The 20,283-nt window shown below is 41.0% G+C and overlaps 1 protein-coding gene across 2 annotated transcripts in view; it reads right to left on the bottom strand.

The window, feature by feature from the left end:
• Nucleotides 1-19,476, bottom strand: part of Hif1a (hypoxia inducible factor 1 subunit alpha) — a 54,989-nt gene extending 35,513 nt beyond the window's left edge. For both annotated transcript variants that reach the window (XM_045154114.1, XM_045154115.1), the window contains exon 1: nt 19,062-19,476. In XM_045154114.1, coding sequence (XP_045010049.1) covers nt 19,062-19,096 — 35 coding nt within the window. In that variant the 5' untranslated portion in view covers nt 19,097-19,476. The remainder of the gene's footprint in view (nt 1-19,061) is intronic.
• Between the last annotated feature and the right edge of the window lie 807 nt (nt 19,477-20,283).

The following is a 20,283-nucleotide window of genomic DNA, read 5'->3' as shown; positions in this document are numbered from 1 at the left end:
ATTTTCAAATGATTTTTGTGACATATTTTGTACAGATAAAGTGAATTAAGTATGTAGTAAAATGTATCACTAATCGCTACTCTTCTTTTACTTTTTTTTTAAAAATTTTTTTTGTTCATTTTTTATTTATTTATTTGAGAGTGACAGACACAGAGAGAAAGACAGAAAGAGGGAGAGAGAGAGAATGGGCGCGCCAGGGCTTCCAGCCTCTGCAAACGAACTCCAGACGCGTGCGCCCCCTTGTGCATCTGGCTAACGTGGGACCTGGGGAACCGAGCCTCGAACCGGGGTCCTTAGGCTTCACAGGCAAGCGCTTAACCGCTAAGCCATCTCTCCAGCCTCGCTACTCTTCTTTTAGTGAACTGTCCTTATATGGTGAGGATTCTCAAGGTAAAACCAGCTTGCATGTCCACCTCGGGTCTGGCCAGATATAAACCGGTTACTGAGATACTTGAAAGTAAGAAGGACCATCAGTGAAAAGATGATAAAACTTTCAAACACTTATTGAGCACTTATCATGATCACGCACTGTGTTAAGTGCTCTCCATGTTATTAGCTCATTTAGGAAGAAAAATAAAAACAAAACAAAACGAGATGAGTGGCCTCATTGAACTTTTGAATAATATGATGATTTTCTCTTTTCCTCAATATTTATTCAGCATATATATCAAGTATCATGCATTGTGCATTGGGACTAGTTATATAGTGATAAGCAAGCAGCCTGTGGGCAGTATAGGTGGCCTTTTACTTAGTCAACTGTAAGTCACTTAATGCTCTTCTCCAACTACTAGTCTAGCCTTATCATTGATTATTTGGGGATATTATGTATTTCAAAGACCTGGATCCCATCTTTATAAATTTTGATTCAGCAGATCTAAGGTAGACTTACCAAAACACTTCTTTTAATTACCAAGAGAAAACTGATACACGGTGAGGTTTGGGAACTGACTGTTATTATCCACTGTTATTAATCACTGTATTATTATTTTTGATATCAAATTACCAAGGCAAAGATTCTTCCCAAAAAATGGTATTATGGGACAAATGATGGCATGGCAATGAAGGCACTTGCCTTCAAAGCCTAATGACCCAGGTTTGATTCCTCAGTATCCATGTAGAGCCAGATTCACAAGGTGCTCTTTGCATCTGGAATTTCACTAGTGGCTTTGATGTGATCACATTCATCCCCCCCTGCCAATAAATACAAATATTTAAAAAATAAAAATTTTAAAACAAGGTATTATATTCTGGTGAAAGTTCTACCAGATATGCAAAAGAACACACAGTCTACTTATTTTATAAGCACATGCATCCCTTACCTAATTTCCTGTTTATCTCTATCATTATTTGGCACAATCTTCAGCTACCTACCATTTACTTAAAAGCACTGGAACACTTCATTTTACTTTTGGCTTGCACTCTAAGTAACCCTCTCAATCCATGGCTATGCAAATTTATATGAGACACTTTAAAAACATATTTTTACTTACTTCTTTTCAAGGGGGTAGGTGGTGGAAGAAGGGACTAAGGGAAAGAGAGGGGAGGAAAATGGTTATGAGAATACAGGCACGCCAGGGCCTCTAGCTGTTGCAAACTCCAGACACATGTGCCACTTTGTGCATCTGGCTTTATGTGGGTACTGGGGTAGCAAACCAAGGCTGACAGGTTTTGTAAGCAAGCTCCTGTAAGTGTTGAGCCATGTCTCCAGCCCTATGTGAGAAACTAACTTAGACATTTTGTTTCTTTGTTTTTTGTTTTTTTATCTTCCAAAATAGTGCATTCTTACAGAACTGGACACTCCCGTTACGTGGCTATATTCATCATCTACATCTACATCTCTTAGGTGTTCTCAGAAGAGATGAGCATGTAGTTTACCTGTTAGGCTGAATTTTGCTATTTGTCTTTAATTTCAAGCAAAAAAGCCATTGGTCCTTCAACAGTCCTTTTGGGAATCCCTAATTTTGAGATGTATTAGTGTTCCTGTAAGCCTTTAACTTTTTTTAAAAGACATTTTATTTATTTGAGAGAAAGAGCCAGAGAGAGAGAGAATGGGTGCGCCAAAGTCTCTAACCACTGCCAACAAACTCTAGACACATGTGCCACCTTTATGTGAGTATTGGGGAATCAAACATAGGTCAGTCCCTAGGCTTTGCAGGCAAGTGCCTTAACAACTAAGCCATCTCTCTAGTGTTCCTGTAAGTTTTGATTTGTTTACAGATTCTCATGTAGTGCAGACTAGCCAAGAACTCCTGATTCTCTTGCCTTGTCTCCCAATTATACCTGCCTGTCCTATAGAATGTGATCATAATTAACCAGTATATCAAAGTCAGTACTAAAAATAAGCACTCTTTTTGGACTGTGATTATCTGAAAATGTACTTTCAAATATAATTATATGACACAGAAGGGTAGAAATCTTACATTCTCTCATATCCTTTTCTTTGCTTGCTTTGTCTTGTCTTCCTATGTCACTAGAGCAATTCCCTTAATGGGAACTTCAAGTCACAGGACTTTTTTACTTGAAATGGTATTTTGCCTTTCAGTTCAAAAGTTCCAGTATGCCTCCACGCTCAGTCCCCTGTCCGGTCTCATCTACCTCCTCTCCATCTGCTTACCCTGCTCTAACCACACCGGAGCGCCTGCTGTTCTTCACAGGTTTCAGACCCATTCTTCCCACAGGGCCCTCACGGTAGTTTTTCATTCAGGACTACAGGTAGCGCTCCTGTAGTTTTTTTTTTTTTTTTTATAAGTTTTGTCTAAGTAACCATTGTATGTTGAACATATATATTTCATCTTGTGCCCCAGTGCTGGGATTAAAGGCATGCACCACCACACCTACTCAAAATAACTTTTTTTTTAAAAAAGGAGAGCAGGACTGTTTCTAGAAAGACTAAAAGCAAGTTAAATTTGTCTTCTTTTGGGGAATGATAGAGGAATAACCATATGTTAAACAGAAAAAAGACTGAATTTGAAATAAAATTCAATACTCTGTTTCTTAGTCTAGTCTCATGTTCAGCTCTTGCATCCTATACTGGAAACTCAGGTATAAAGTCCAGCACTCCACTTTTAAGTATCCCTCCGGGGTTGTGATGCATATTAAAATGCAATATCCTCTATCTATAGTAAAAACTGCACACACTTTAAGACATTTGTTTAGCATAAAATATATTATTTCTGAGAGATTCAATACTAATTCTGGATAAAGAGATTTTGTCACTATTAAGTAATAATCTATTCTCAAGAAGATTGTTTCAGTAACCCTCTCCATTCCCACACTGAACACACCATTTGCAAAAGTGCAAGACTCTATAAAATTGTAAAGAATTATTAAGTCCTCCTGTATACTTCAATCTCAATATTATTTGTAAAACCAAATACAAAGTGCTGCTAAGGGGCCAAGAAAGAAAAAGATCTGTACATGTTCAGCCCATGTGCATTTTTTTTCTGAATGTTTTCAATCATGGTTGAATCTAAAGATGTGGCACCCAAGAACACAGAAAGCAAACTGTACCCTCTTCTTTCTTTATGTTTCTTTTATTACAGTGTGAAATAGTAATAAACTTAGAAGGTCAGTGACACTATGATTTGTCTATCCAAAATAGCATATTCTTTTTTTTTTTTTTTAATTTTACTTATTTATTTATTTGAGAGCGACAGACACAGAGAGAAAGACAGATAGAGGGAGAGAGAGAGAATGGGCGCGCCAGGGCTTCCAGCCTCTGCAAACGAACTCCAGACGCGTGCGCCCCCTTGTGCATCTGGCTAACGTGGGACCTGGGGAACCGAGCCTCGAACCGGGGTCCTTAGGCTTCACAGGCAAGCGCTTAACCGCTAAGCCATCTCTCCAGCCCCAAAATAGCATATTCTTAAAAACAATTATTTGTTTGAATATGATGGAAGACGCTCAAGCTTTACAATGTAAAATCAGAAAAAAAATACACATAGAAATCATACCCTGAAGAGTTTTCTATATAAATTCTGTATCTTGACCATGATGAGGATTCTGGAAATGACAAAGCAACTCTCCCAAAACAAGAGTGTCTGTTCTCCACCCATACTAACCTGTCTTACATTAATAAATCTTCCCAAGTACGCTTCTGATTCCATTTCCTTGTCTGTAAAAATGGGTAACGATCAATATTTTGCCATTCTCAGGTTCCATCTGACAATTTTAAGCTGGGCTATATCTTTCCATAAATTAAATACCTAGTATGTACATTTTCAAATTAAAAAAAAAAAGAAGACACTTTTTAAGTAAAAATAGACATTTGAAAAGGATGTCATATGCACGACAGAGCTGGTCATAGATGCAACTCCAGAGACTAGTAAGTGGAAATTATGGCCTGGCAGGGCCTTGTTCAATCAAGTTAAAGCACTGTTGCAGGTTATTTATTTGCAAGTAGGGGTGGGAGAAAGGGCACTCCAGGACCTCTTGCCACTGCAGATAAACTCCAGATGCATGCACCACTTTGTTTATCTGCTTTTACGTGGGTACTGGGGAATTGAACCTGGGCCATCAGGCTTTGTAATCAAGCACCCTTAACTGATAAAACATCTCTCCAGCTCCAAGGTAATTTTTATGAGCGTTATAAAGTTTTTCATGTTGGTGGCAATACAAACAGCGTATTCTAGATCATCTAAGTGATTGAGACAAAGCTTTTTATATTCTTGCTACAAGTCTTCTGTGTATGCAGTAGCATTTGTTTAAGGTCAAATTGGTATCAAATGATCACTAAAAGGAAGATGGCCACTTTTCTTTAGTTGTTTTTTTTTTTTTTTTTTTTAATGCAGTCTCATACTGTAGCCCTGGGCTGACCCAGAACTCCCAGCAGTTTTCCTAATTTAGCTACTGAAGTGCTGGGATTACAGACAAGAAAGGGCACTCCCAGTTCTTTTGTTAATTTGAGACAGCCTACAGCCCAGACTGACCTGGAATTTATTTTTTGGGAGGCAGGAGGAGGATAAGGTCATGCTAGATAGCCCAGAGCTGGCTTTAACTGGATATCATCTTGCCTCAGTCTTCTGAGTATTTGGATTACAGTCACACACAAAGGTCTGTTGTTTTAAATATATATTTGTTTCATCTATTTATTTATTTATCCGAGAGAGAGAGAATGAGAATGAGTGCCAGGGCCTCCAGCCACTGCAATGAATTCCAGATGCATGTACACCCTTGTGCATCTGGCTTACATGGGTCCTGAGGAATGAACCTGGGTCCTTTGGCTTTGAAGACAAGCACCTTAACCACTGAGCCATCTCTCTGGCCCTTATTTTTTAATTAAATTTAAAAAATTCATTCCTTCATTTATTTATTTGAGAAATTGTGTGTGTGTTTATGGGCATACCAGGGCTTCTGATCACTCCAGATGGATTCCAGATGCACTCATCACATTGTGCATCTGGCTTTATGTGGGAATTAGAGAATCGAACTTGGGCTGGTAGGCTTTGCAAGCAAATACCCTTAACCACTGAGCCATCTCCCCGGTCACAATGTTCTATTTTTTTTTTAAATATTTATTTATTTGCAAGCAGAGAAAGTAAGAGTGGCCATGCCAGGGCCTCTAGCTACTGCAGACAAACTCAGGCGCATGTGCCACTTTGTGCATCTGGGTTTACATGGGTACTGGGGAATAGAGACTCCAGTTCTCAGGCTTTGCAGGCAAGTATCTTAACCACTGAGCAATATTTTGAGCACATTTTTTTTTTTTTTGAGGTAAGGTCTTACTCTGGCCCAGGCTGACCTGGAATTCACTATGGAGTCTCAGGGTAGCCTTGAACTCACGGCGATCCTACCTCTGCCTCCTGAGTGCTGGGATTAAAGGCGTGTGGCACCATGCTCGGCAATTCTATTTTTTTTTAATGCAATATACTGAGATCAAGGACTCCAGGCACATTAATAAGGATTAGGATTAAAAAGGTTTTCTCCAGAAGACATCTAAACATAGTCACAATTGAGATACATTGGAATAAGGAAGTTTGTAACTTTAAAGTTAGTTTTAAGGCGGCCACAAATGAATATAGACTATGTTCTTAGAATGCTTTTAGTATGCCTCTAAGAAACTTCTAAAAACAGATTGGATAAATTAGGAAACTTGGCAATAGACAATGTTCTCTGATATTTATGTGACAAAAAAAAACACACTGTAATTAAAAATCTAATAAATGGAACATGATAACTCTGTATCAGAAACAGAATTCAACTGTAGCCTGAGCCATCCAAATTTATTAACTGTGGCTAGAGAGATGGCTTAGCAGTTAAAGCATTTGCCTGCAAAGCCTAAGGACATAGGTTTGACTACCCTGAACTCACATAAGCCAGATGCACATGGGGTGCATGCATCTGGAGTTCTTTTGCTGTGGCTAGAAGCCCTGGAGCACCCTTCTCTCTCTTGCTAGTAAATAAATGAAAATATCCCTTATTCCATTTGCAATGAAGGCTGTAACTACTGATTTGAAATGATCCACTTAAATACTTATTTTAACTATGTTATCTACAAGGGCAGGGAATTTTCACCTTTATCTGCTAACAGACATTTATTTAATGAGATTCTTGGATACCAAAAGGAACATGGAAACATCTTTCTTATTTTCCTACCCACTAACAGCCCAAACACTTGAGACTATTTCGCCCTTTTTTATTGTTATAATTATTTATAAGTACATGTTATACAACAAAACAAAGGCTAGATATTCATGGAAAAACTCAAAGGAAAGGGGGTATTAACTAGTTTACCACTGTTACAGGTTTACTAGGACTTAGTGATACAAAGACCACACAGCTAGCTGATGGACTTGTGAAGCTAAGCTCTTGGTTACTATCTTTTTCTTAAGGAGATGGACAACTGAGCTCCTAATAGAAGAGACCATGAATTTCTCAAATCGTGGCAAAAATAGTTGCAGATACTTTACACAGAAAATTCTGTTGAATATGAATTCCATGGTTTGCAATTAAAAACGAAAAAAAGAACTCACAGTCCATTATTCAATGCCAGCACTGGTCAAGAGTCCCGTGTGTGAGGTGATAATGAATCTGACAGCCAGCCAGAGGACTTATAGTAGGGCATGGCTTACTGTTATCAGGAAATCCCATTCACATGGTTAGTAATAAATAGCCCCCGTATGGCAAACTGGCATTCTTCCAGGAAACTGAGCACGGAGCACTAGATGAGAGAGGGAGTTTCTTTTCATTTGTGATCACAAACTGTAAGGATGTAGGTGAAAATCTGTTTTTCATACCACAGATAGCCTGTCAAGGCAGAATGATGTCAGCATGGAAATAAAGCAAATGTGCACAAGTCAAGTAAGTGATAGTCAGACAGATAAAGTCAGGGATTCCACTCTCAAGACCCCATTTGAGATTCTCAATTTAATTTAACTGTATCCTGAAAGTCAAAAATGGATTATGAATTGGTAACTATATTATCTTTTACACTCGTTTGTGTTTCTTCACTTGCAATAAGAAGACCCCAAAGTTGAAGTGTTTCAACTTAAAAACTAATATTAAAGATAATTAAGTTCAAGAAAATGATATCTAAAACCTGCTGGAAAGTACAAGCAGTTCAAGCTTTCCAGGGGATAAACAGATAATAGTAGTGAAATCATGGTTTTTGGTTCATTAATTTTACATCTTAGAATTTCTTAAGAACCATGAATTAAGTTGTTATTAATCACAACTGTTAATAATAGGGGAGCATTATATTTAACCTAAGTGTCCCAAACAGGGAAACAATGAGACACACAATGCAATACCATTCAGCCTTTAAAACTATACTATTTAATGGCATACAAAATAAATAGTTTTAGTTAACCCTTCAATAATCTTGCCATGTAAATCTTAGCCCAAATTATAGCCTTAGAAAGTGTCTACTGTTGTGATGTGTTGACTCAATTTGTTTTTAAGAACCAGCTTTGGTATAAAGGTGATAATGGCAGATTTCATTAAATGTATGTAAAGAATATTAAAACCCATCCACAAACTAGGCTTTACAAAAACACCAATCTAGTTTAATCTTCACCCAATCCTACACAATTCTCCACTTTTTATACTGGAAAAAAGTAAAGACAAATAGAGGTAGGAGGATCGTTCTTAGTTCAAGGCCAGCCTGAGACTGACTATATAGTAAATTCCAGGTCAGCCTGGACTAGAGCCAGACCCTCCCTCAAAAACAAAACAAAACAAAATTATACACATTCTTGATCCACATTCTAAACACACACAGATAGTCATACCAAGATGCCGCAGTATAATAATAACCAATCATATATATGCTTTGTATTTGTATAGTCTTCAAATGTTTCTCTACCCACCAAAAACCTTTAAGTTATATGAAACATTTAAAAATGACTTAGCCAAGCTGGGTATCATAGCACACACCTTTAATCTCAGCATTTGAGAGCAGGAGGATCGCTTGAGTTAGAGGCCAGCCTGGAATTAGAGTGAGTTCTAGGTCAGCCTGGGATAGAGTGAAACCATACCTTAGGGGGAAAAAAATGACTTAGCCAAATCAAATGATTTTGAATACAGTCAGGCACTTTTACTTCAATGTCATTAGAATGCATCATCGAAACAGACACTTCACAACTGGGGAATAATCAGGCTCCAGTTTTCTAACATATTCTACTAGAAAACACCTGTACCGACTGTCAAAAGCTTCATTTATTTTTTTCCTGTTTGTCCGTCCATCCGTCCATCCGCCCGTCCGCGCGCGCGTGTGTGTATGCACATGTGGAAGTCAGGAGTTTGTGCTCCACCTTCCGAGGTAGGGTCTCACTCTGGTCCAGGCTAACCTGGAATTAACTCTGTCATCTCAGGGTGGACTTGACCTCATGGCAATCCTCCTACCTCTGCCTCCCGAGTGCTGGGATTAAAGGCGTGCGCCACCACACCCGGCTTCCACCTTCTTTTGAGACACGGTCTCTTGCCACTGCAAACAAATCTGGCCCACAAGTGGCTGTGCATAGGTGTTGGGAATTGAACACAGGTTTAAAGAACTCAAAACTCAAAATTAAGAGGAACTATAGCTTCAGGCTTCCAGCTGCTGCAAACGAACTCCAGGTGCATGTGCCACCTTGTGTATCTGGCTTAAAATGAGTCCTGGGAAATCAACCCTGGATCCTTTGGCTTTGAAGGCAAGTGGGTTAACCACTAAGCTATCTCTCCAGCCCATCTTCTTTCTTCTTTATTTCCTTCCTTCCTCCCTCCTGTCCTTTCTTTTTGTTAAATTATTTTTTTAAAAATTTATTTGACAGAGAAAGAGGGAAAAGGGGAAGGAGGGAAGAGAGAGCATGCAAGTACCAGGGCCTCTAGCCACTGCAAACCATCTCCAGACACACGTGCTCCCTTTGTGCATCTGGCTAACGTGGGTCCTGGGGAATTGAGCCTGGGTCCTTTTAGCTTTGCAGGCAAACACCTTAACGGCTAAGCCATCCCTCCAGCCCTGTCCTTCCTTTTTGGTTTGTGTGTGGCATATGCACCTATGTGTGTAGATGGACATACCCCATGTGCACATGTGCAAAGGCCAGAGTTAGACTTAGGGTATCTCCCTCTATTATGCTGTCTTTTTCTAAAAGTATTTCCGTTTATTTGTGAGTATGGGAATGCCATGACCTCTTACTAATGCAAAGGAACTCGATGCAGATACCACTTATGTATACGGCTTTAGGTGGGTACTGGGGAATCAAATTTTGGCTGGCAGGCTTTGCAAGTAACCACCTTTAACTGTTGGGCCATTTCTCCAACATGCTCTTCTGTCTTATTTCTTTGAGATGGAGTCTCACTATTTTTCGGTTAGAATGGCAGGCCAGTGAGCCCTAGTGAGTCCCTAATCTCTACCCTTTAGGGCTAGGGTTACAGGCATGCGCTGATTTTTATGTGGATGCTGGGGATCAAGCTCAGGTCCCCTTGCTTGCACAGCAAGCAATCTGACTTGCTTAGCCATCTCCCCAGCCCCCAGAGTGCTAAGACTACAGGCATGTGCCACCATATCCAATTTCTAAATCATTTTAATGAAAATTTTATTTTCAAATTTCTCATATTTTTAATCCAAAGTCTTGCTATCTTATGATGAAATGCTATCTAAAATTAAATGAAATAACTACTAGGTAATCATCTAAATCAATTTAACTATTTAAAACGTTAACACTGGGCTGGAGAGATGGCTTAGCAGTTAAGGTGCTTGCCTGCAAAGCCTAAGGACCCAGTACCCACTGATTTCCCAGTACCCAGATAAGCTACATACATAAGGTGGCACAAGCATCTGAAGTTTGTTTGCAGTGGCTAGAGGCCCTGGGGTGCCCATTCTCTCTCTGCGCTTGCAAATAAATAAATAAATAAAAATAAAATTAAAAAAAGATTACATGTTGCCTACTGTGGCACACACCTTTAATCCCAACACTCAGGGGGCAGAGACAGAAGAATTGCTGTAAGTTTGAGGCCACCCTGTGAGTACATAATGAATTTCAGGTCAGCATGGGATAGAGCAAGACCCTACCTCGAACCCCCCCCCAGAGAGTACATGTTTATAACCACTGTGCCTTGTTCATAATTGTACATTAGAAACATCTACATCTGTTTTTATAAACATTACAAAAAATATATATAGGGGCTACACTGCAGTTAGGCCATAAAAACCTAAAGGCTAGTTTTTAAGTTTTATCTAAACTCTTTAAGAGATTCTGGAATTTTCTTAGTCTATTACAGCAGAATTGAACACATGCATCTGGAGTTTGTCTGCAGTGGCTATAGGCCCTGACGTGCCCATTCTCTGTCTGTCTCTCTTCTTCTAGCTTTTGCATGAAAATAAATAAATAAATAAATAATAAACTTATCTGTCCCATAGCTGATTTTCACTGAACTGAGCTTTTTTTTTTTTTTTTGAAGAATGCATCTTAGTCGTTATTGTATATACCTGGCCCCTAACAGCTATCATTAGTTGTATTTATTATGTGTCACTTGGTTTAATGACACATACATACTCAATCCTCACAAAACAGAATACAGAGAAGTCCAGGGAATTTAAGTACTTTATCTTTATACAGTGGCACACAGTGGAATCTGTGGCGGCTGGGCTCCAGAGGGATGGTCTTCCTATAAGATAGATCAGTGAGGGCCAGGTGTGGTGGTGCACGCCTTTAACCTCAGCACTCGGGAGGCAGAGGTAGGACGATCACTGTGAGTTCGAGGCCACCCTGAGCTAGAGTGAGACCTTACCTTGAAAAACCAAAAAAAGATAGCTCAGTGTATCACGCATATATAAGTATTAGCTAAGAGACAGTAAAGATACTTTGCATACATCTACCTAGCAGATTATCCACAGCCACACCTCATGTTTATGCAGTGCTGTGAACAGAGAACTGAAAACATTTTTAGCACTCCTTAAAAGACACAGCATGTTACATAGCTAATTTTATTTAAAAAAAAAAAATATATATATATATATTTTTTCCCCCCTGGGTTGGAGAGGTGGCTTAGTGGTTAAGGAGGTTGCCTATAAAGGCAAAGAACCCAGGTTCAATTCCTCAGGACCCGTGTAAGCCAGATGCACAATGTGGCCCATGCATCTGGAGTTTGTTTGCAGTGGCTGGAGGCCCTAGCAGGCCCATTCTCTATCTGCCTCTTTATCTCTCTATCCTGCTCAAATAAAGAAATAAATATTTTTTAAAATGTTGGAGAAACACAGAAGCTGAGGAGACAATCAGCCCATCCATCGCACATCACTGGGGCTCCAGCTGAAACCATAGTGTAACTGGGGCAATGAGCAAGAGTGCTATTTTCTTGGTGAACCTGGTACCAGCACACGGGTGAAGGAGATAGACACAGAGAACACTCAACTCCCACCAAACCAGAGATCCAGACACACAGAGGCTCCCAAGATCTCATCACTGAAACAGACCTAAAACGAACCCAACATGGCTCATGGAAACTCGTGGAAGAGGGGGCAAAAAGATTGTTAGAGCCACATGTTAGAACATTATACACAGAGACATTGCCCTCTTCCCATAAGTGATGGCTACCCCCTCAATGCACAACCCACATTCCCCAAAAAATAGGGTCCCTTCGGAGAGGGGAGGACAGGAAGGAGGCTAACAATGGTACCAACATGGCTGTATATAGACTGTGTACATAACTAACAACCCCCCCCAAAATCATGAAATTGTATCCTAAGAAAGAAAAGAGACAAGTATGTGGAAATTCACTCTTTTGAGCAGTCAAAAATAAAAATAATTAAATTTTTCCTTCCTCAAAAAAAGTTTCCTAGTCTGGTTGAAACAGATACTACAAGTACCAAAAAAGGTGACAGAAAATTAAAGTTTAAGAATGAAGAAAGCAGCATAAGAATTTGAAAGTGTAATAAAAATTCCAATGAGAAAGTAGACATAGGGTAGTTTAAGACTTTTATTTTTTTTAAATCGCCTTAAAAAACCTTAAAATCCACCAGGCATGGTGGTGTACACCTTTAATCCCAGCACTTGAGAGGCACAGGTAGGAGGACTGTTGTGAGTTTGAGGCCAGCCTGGGACTACAGAATGAGTTGCAGGTGCCTAGGATAGAGTGAGATCCTACCCTGAAAAAACAAAAAACGAACAAACTAAAAAACAAAAATTGTCAGGTGTGGTGGTGCACACCTTTAATGCCAGCACTCAGGAAGCAGAGGTAGGAGGATTGCCATAAATTTAAGGCCACCCTGAGACTATATAATAAATTCCAGGTCAGGCTAAGCAAGAGCAAAATCCTACGCTGAATCCCCCACCCTTAAAATCCCTTCTCTTCATTCATCTAATTATTCATTTATTATATCTGTTCATTCAAACCCTAAAATTTTACTGTGTGCTGGTATTCCCTTTTATAGCAGGAATTTCAAATTCAATCTATTTGGGATTTTTGCCTATAAAAACATGTATTCAATCCTATAATGGAAAAAGAAAGAAGGGACCTCTTTATAGCAACTTGCTTATTAGTATCTGAATTTATAAGAGTCACAACCCTTGATGACTCTAATTTTCAGCCTTCAAACCTTGTTTATTTTTGCCATATTTTTCAGATGGTCAAACATCTTCACAAACTATGGGAAAGGGGAAAACACATAGTACTTGTCCCTAATCAGTAAAAATTGCAACATTAAAAATTTGTCTAAATATATCTTGATTTTCTAAACTAAGTGAAAACTACAAGTAAGCTAAGTTCCATAACTAGATTTTCCCACCCACAAGACAAAATGTTTTCACAGCAATACCTTAAAAGAATCTTTGCTTAGTATTACAATCAAGTGAAATTTTAAAATGAAACACTCACAAATGAAAGTGATAGCAAAACTAAAAGGTTTGGAGATAATTGTTTTATAAAATGATGTGATGACATCTTCAAGTTTTCTGATCATCGATAAACCCTTAAAGACATAATCCCTTCAATATGGCCATTAGGATGGTTACTACAAACATTTTCCCCTCCTAAAACAACAACAAAAAAACATGTTAGGAATGGAAATAAGTATCTTTGTTAACTGCTGGCAGGAATGTAAAATGGTATAGCAGCTATAGAAAACATATGGACGTTCTTCAAAAAATTAAAAATAGTGCCTGTTGCCTTATGATCCAACAATTTCTCTTCCAAATATGTATATTAAAAAAAAAACAACACAAAAAACAGCACTAGCCAGGCATGGTGGTGCACACCTTTAGTCCCAGCACTCAGGAGGCAGAGGTAGGAGGATCGCCATAAGTTCCAGGCCACTGAGACTACATAGTGAATTCCAGGTCGGCGTGGGCCAGAGTGAGACCCTACCTCGAAAAACAAAACAACAACAACAACAAAAAACCCTTAAAAGCAGGCCTTACATAACCCAAGTGTCCACTTATAGGAAAACAAAAGATAGTATATCTTATATATTCATACAACAAAATAGACTTTCAGACTGGAGAGATGGCTTGGCAGTTAATGCGTTTTGCCTGCAAAGCCAAATGACCTTGGTTCAATTCCCCAGGACCCACGTAAGCCAGATGCCTAAGGTGACTGGAGGCCCTGGTGTGCTCATTTTCTCTTAAATATTTTAAAGAAAGAATATTTAGACTTTACAAGGGAACTTCTGACACATGTTGCAACATGAATGAACCTTGAGGATACCATTGGAAGTGAAGTAAGTCCCAAAAAAGCAAAAACTATGATTCCATTTATGAGGTTTCTAGAGTTGTAAGAAAAGTAGGATGGTGAGTGTTAGGGGCTGAGGAGTAGAAAATGCCCAAGCTATACAATGGGTAGAGCTTCAGTTTTGTAAGAAAAGAAGATTGGTCATATGACAATATTTGCCACTACTGAATTTCATACTTAGAATTGGTTAGGATGGGAATAATTAATTACACGGTCACTTCAAAAGTTAATAGAAAAAAGTCATGGAGTAATCACTTTAATTTTGAATTTTTTAAAACATACCTACCTACCTGCCTACCTACCTACCTACGAACGAGAGAGGGGAGGGGGGAGAAAGAAAGAATGGGCACACCAGGGCCTCTTGCTGCTGCAGATGAACTCTGGATGAATGTGCCATTTTGTATGCCTGGCTTTACATGGGTACTGAGGAATCAAACTCATGCGGGCAGGCTTTGCAAGCAAGAACCTTCAACCACTGAGAACTCTTCCCAGACCACAACTTGAATTTTTTTTTAAACAATTTGAATTCTTTATGTTAGGTTTGCCTGACAGGATCGTATCTGGCAAACAGATATGAGTATTTAATTTTTAAATCGGAGAAAATATGAACTTTAGTATCAAAACTCAATCCATATACAAAATAGTTAATTTTAAACCTTCAAGAGGTGGGGACAAAATTATTTTTACTATTCTAAAAGCTACGGTTAACTTAAACATTTTCACTATATCTTTAACCCAAAACACTCAGCAACAATGCTGCCTAGTTAAAATTCTCTCGGGGACCCTTCAGAATCAAGCAGAAAATATATGCAGCACATAATATAAGCAGTAAAAGACTGGGTAAAATCCAGTATGTGGATAAGAAGTCCCAATGTGGGAAAAGAGAAACAAAAACCTTTCCTCCTGTAAATTAAACCAACTTCTTGATAGGAAGTTAATCCAACAACACATGTGTATTTATTTTTTCCTGAAACACAGACTTTTGTTAACAATCTTAGATAAGAAAGTGAAGTAGTATTTTAGGTATCTATATTTTTAAAAAAAATGTATGTGCCAGGCATGGCAGTGGATGTCTTTAATCCCAGCAATCCGGAAGCAGGGGTAGGAGGATCTCCATGAGTTTGAGACCACCCTGAGACTGCATAGTGAATTCCAGGTCAGTGTGGGCTAGAGCAAGACCCTACCTCAAATAATAATAACAATAAATTGTATGTAAGATGAGTCATCTATGAATAAGCTAAGAAATTTAACCTAAATCTTTCACATCCACGCATGGCAATATTTATTTATTTCATCACAAAATATCACAAACTATTTTGATTCTTAAAATAAACATTAAAGAGACTAATCCTCCTCAGTCACATCATTCTTAACATTCAAAAATGGAATGTGATCACAGTATCTAACCTCTCAGCCTAGACACCATTAGAGCCAAAAAGGCAATGTAAGTTAACTGGTAGAAAAGTTTAGACATTCTCTAAACTACACCAGGTGTAGTTTACAGGAGTGAACAGATCATGCTCAAACACCCTGAGAACTCAGTATAAAAACATGAACCAGAAGAGCACATTAATATATATTTCATACAACTGAGCCACAAACATTTCAACCAATATAAGCTTAAAGTCTTGCCTTGAGATGGAGGACAACAGTTAACCAGTTGATTGTTTTTTAAAACTGGTAGATGCTTCAGTGACAGTATTTTATCAACTCATCTTTAACAAAAATAGTCTACTCTAAACTTGGGCACCAAGGCAAAACAAGATTTTACTACCAATTCTAAAACTACAATATCTTACTAAAATGAACCCCATGACCAAAATCCAGAGTAAATTCAAAATGGTCTATGTGGGAAGAAACACTGATGAGGAATTGTGATGGGGGTGAGGGGCACTCAAGAAAAAGCACTGGTGCTACAGCTACATAGCAACATGGCCCAGGGATACTGCTTTATAGAAAGAAGGCCTTTTCAAACTGCATCCAAAGCCAGTCTTGTCATGCTTAGAATATATAGAAAAGATGCATGAAGACACAGAAAAGGACCTAAGAGAAATACTTGGAAAGATTTGCAAAATATTGTAAGTGTTGTAGAAATCTAAACCAGAACTTTAACAGGTAACAGAAAATGTTACCTACTGCAGGTACTGGCCTGTTTAGCCTTCACAGTAACTGCTATGAGGGGAACTATTATCAATTCAAAAGGGAGGGACATATTCCAGAAGCACTCAGTAACTTGCCCAAGCTCACAAGCTGAAAGGCTTGGGAACTGCAACTTGGGAGTGTCTGTCTGTCTCCACATCACATTCTCTACATCAGCTGAGTGCTTATTTTTCAAATAAGGGGAAAGTTAAAGTAAAACTGTAACAAGAAGAAAGGAAACTAAGTTGTTTTTTTCTCAGAGGATCTATTTTAGTGACTTAGTAACTATTTATTTTGGAAACATTCATTAAGTTTGACCTGAAGCTGGAAACAGAACAATGAACTTCTTGACATTGCTCTGAAATCTAAATATCAATATGCATATGCTGTTAAAACAGTCAATTAAGTGTAGCCCCAACAACTAAGGAGCCAACTGTAAAGACCTTATGACAATTCATACATTTTCTGTTCTGCTTTCTTCCAAATATTCACTCAGGTTTTAAGTTTTCTAGACCTGCTATGAAAAAGACAAAACTGTTTCCCCGTCTTGACCTTGGGGCCTCATTAGAAAAGGAAAAACTGGGCTTTCAAAAACTGACATCTTGGGTTGGATCCCCCAGTTCTCACAAAAAGCAAGATGCACTAAGTAAGTGAGTGGCACATGCATCTGGAGTTCGTTTGCAGCAACAAAAAACCCTGGAGCGCCTGTCTTCTCTTCCTCTGCTTATAAATAGTAATATGTTTTAATGGAAAAAAATTGCAAGAAAAAAACTTCCATCTTTTAATCTCTCAATTTAACTTTCCTAAAAACCCTCTAATTTTAAAAAAGGACATCTTTAAAATACAGTAACTAAAAGTGGTTGAGCATCACACCATTTGTGTTTACATTTAGTTATATTAAGAGCCTCTATATTAAGAAATATAATCCCATCTAATCCAAGACTGTTAATTTTTCAGACGAGATTGGGAGCATTCCGGGTGGTGCAGCGGTGGACAAGACTAACTTTTCAAATGAGATAATTTCAAATATGAGGCCTGAAAAAAAATCTAAAAACCACTTGGATTTGGGGCTGATGCACAGTAGCTAATTCACTCATTCATTTTAGGGCTGCTTTTAATATTCCTAACTGATGGATTGGCAAAAATAATACTGCATATAAAAGCGAAGGGACTGGCATATAATCGCGTATCTTATTAAATATGTCAGCATTTAATAGGGACAGAAAGTTGGCACTACACAAAGGCAATCTGCCTTAGGTTTACAATCGTGCAGGCTCATTCCTTCATCAAAAGCATTGTAATCACTTCTACAAAATTAATTGCAACTAATTCAGGTAATTCTTGGAATTATGTCTGGACTTGTTCGCTCAAAAAAAAAAATAAGTGCTTTCTTTCCTCCTATTGAAATAGAGACCAAGACAGCAAGAAAACAAACAAGTTTATCTTCTGCTAATACTGATAAAGGAAATTAATCTCTCTCAGAAGAGTGGAAGGACTTAGGAGTAAAGCCAGACTACTAACCACAGCTTTTACAGCAAGCCTTCAGTTCCTTGAAATGATCTCAAGGTTAAAAATACTAAAGTAGACAAAATTGAGTGCGGCAGCGGCACAGGCTGATCTTAATAGCTCGGGTTGCACACACAACTCTTAGTCCTTTCAGAATGTGCTCCTTAGACTCAAGCTTCAAGGTGTGTTTAATAAACTTGCATTCAGTCCTCACAGAAAGATCACTTCGGATATAGGTTCTCTTTTGATACACTTCGAGTTCAAGAAAATGAGAGTTCTAAAGAATTTGCAAAACTTTATTTATGATTTCCTCTTATCATTATACCCCCCCAATCTCATTAAATCATTAGCCTAGGTGTAACCAAAATTATCAGTAAGATAGTTTCAAGACCCACTAAATGAAGCATGTATTCATATACAAATGTCTGGACTCTAGTGACAGGTGATACAAGTTTCCAACTTGCAAGTTCTGCGTGAGAAAAAAAAAATGGTGCAGTTTTCCTAAATTCCCGTTACTCTGACTCGGAGTCTTGGCAAGTTTTTCCAGATCACAACAAAACGAAACAAAACCCACACGTGCAAACCAAAAAAGTTAACATCTTTTAAGTACCCTCGAAGCGATTGCTAATGCACAAAGGCAAAGACGGTCCCCCGGGAATGGACCAGACAGCCTCGGATCCCGGGAGCCTCGGGGTCGGGGCACCAGTTCCCCTCTTTTCTCCATCCCCTCCCCCCACGAGCCCAAGGGGAAGCCAGGAGCTGCGCGCGGGGTCCGCCCCGGGGCCGAGTTTTCAATGGAACCGGAGACGATGGAGGGGGGGGGGTGCGGGAAGGAGCGGAAGCTCGGGGTGCACACGACGGCGGCGACCGAACCGGGGTTCATTTCTCTTCCCGCGTCTGCCCCCCCCCCCCGCCCCCGCCTCCGCCCCAGGCTGTATGCAAGTCCCCGGCGGACGTGGGGAACCACAGGGAAGGAGGGCGTCCCGGAGGGAAGGAAACCGAACCTGGGCTGAGGACTCCCCCTTCCCCAGCTGGGGCCCCGGCGAGCACTTTGCAGGCGTCTCCCACCCCCCACGACAAGATGGCGACGTGGACAGCGGGGGAGCCCGGGGCCCGCGAGGTTGGTGGTGGTGGGGGGGGAAAATCAGGGGAAGGGAGGAGTAGAGGCCGGAACAAAAAGGCCGACCTCCCCCCAGCCCCCGGAGCGCCCAGGCCGGCGGGGACAGCGCGGCGGACAAGGCGGCGAGGGGGGCCGGCCCTGGCCAGGGGCTTACTTTTTCTTCTCGTCCGCGCCGCCGGCGCCCTCCATGGCGAATCGGTGGCCGCGATGATGCCTTCGCGGCCGGCGGCGCCCCCCAGGCTCGCTCGGGCCTAAAGCGCTGGCTCCCCTCCACACGCGGGGAGAGAGAGAGGGAAAAAAAAGAGGGGCAGAATCTGAGCAGGTCCGGAGGCTGGGCGGCGAGGTGGTGGACGAGGTGCGAGGCGGGAAGCCTCCCTCGGCTCGGTGACTCCCGACACCCCTCTTCCCCCGAAGCTCGCAATCGCCGGGGCGCGTTTTCTCAGCTTCTCCTCCCGCTGGCTTGTCAGCCTCTGGCTCGACGACCGCGGCGGCGGCGGCGGCGGCGGCGGCGAGGACCGGGCTTTTGCCTCGCGTCCCCTCAGACGAGGAGGTTCTCTGTGCACTGAGGGAGGAGCCAGCCCAGGCAGCGGCAGGGGGCGGGCAAGGGCGGCGGCGCGCTCGCGGCGGCGCGTCCCCGGGCGCCGAGCCCGACGCGCGCTCCCGCGGGCCCGCCTCACCTGAGTTCCCAACGAGCCAATGGCGAGCGACGCAGGCGGCCAGTCCCCGCCCACGTCGCTCTCGGCCAATCAGGAGACGGTCAGCTGAGGCACAGCTGGGACGCGCGGCCGTGCTCACGTGCTGTTCTGTGTGCGTCTTGGGGAGGGGAGAGGAAGGGGGCTCAGGGGTGCGGTTTGAGCCCCGCAGGGTGGGTGCTGGGGAGTCGGCACCTTCTAGGGAAAGCGCCGGGGCGGCTTGGGGAGGCGCTGCTGAGAAGAGATTGGCTTGCCAAGTCCCAAACCTGCATCACATTTTCCCCAGCTCTCGCCCTCTCCTCGGCGGCGGCTGCGGGGCTGGGCTGCAGGGTTGCCGCCCAGCTCTGCTGAGTCTCCCGCTGGAAAAAAAAAAAAATTGTAGACTGCGTCGTCGTGGCAGCAGACCCTCGGGTGTCTGGCCAGATGTTGTCCTAAGCATGGTCTGGCCTTGCCAGGTGACCCAGCGGTTGGCCACTCTGCTCATAGGACATCCTGTTCATTAAGTTTGTGCCCAAGTTTGATAACTTAAGCACATGCAAATGGAAACAGGAAAGCTACTTTGCTCTGACCCAAGACCTCGCAAAAAGGGGAAGTCAAGTTGCGGGTAGTTTTCAAAATGTGAAACTATTCGAAGCAGTTACAAATAGGTAAAAATGGTTTTGATGAGCATAAACCTGAATTTAA

Source organism: Jaculus jaculus, chromosome 7 (genome assembly GCF_020740685.1).
Source record: "Jaculus jaculus isolate mJacJac1 chromosome 7, mJacJac1.mat.Y.cur, whole genome shotgun sequence".
NCBI classification, from domain to species: domain Eukaryota; kingdom Metazoa; phylum Chordata; class Mammalia; order Rodentia; family Dipodidae; genus Jaculus; species Jaculus jaculus.
Note: the sequence above shows the minus strand (reverse complement) of the source record. Positions and strands in the feature narration are given on the sequence as shown.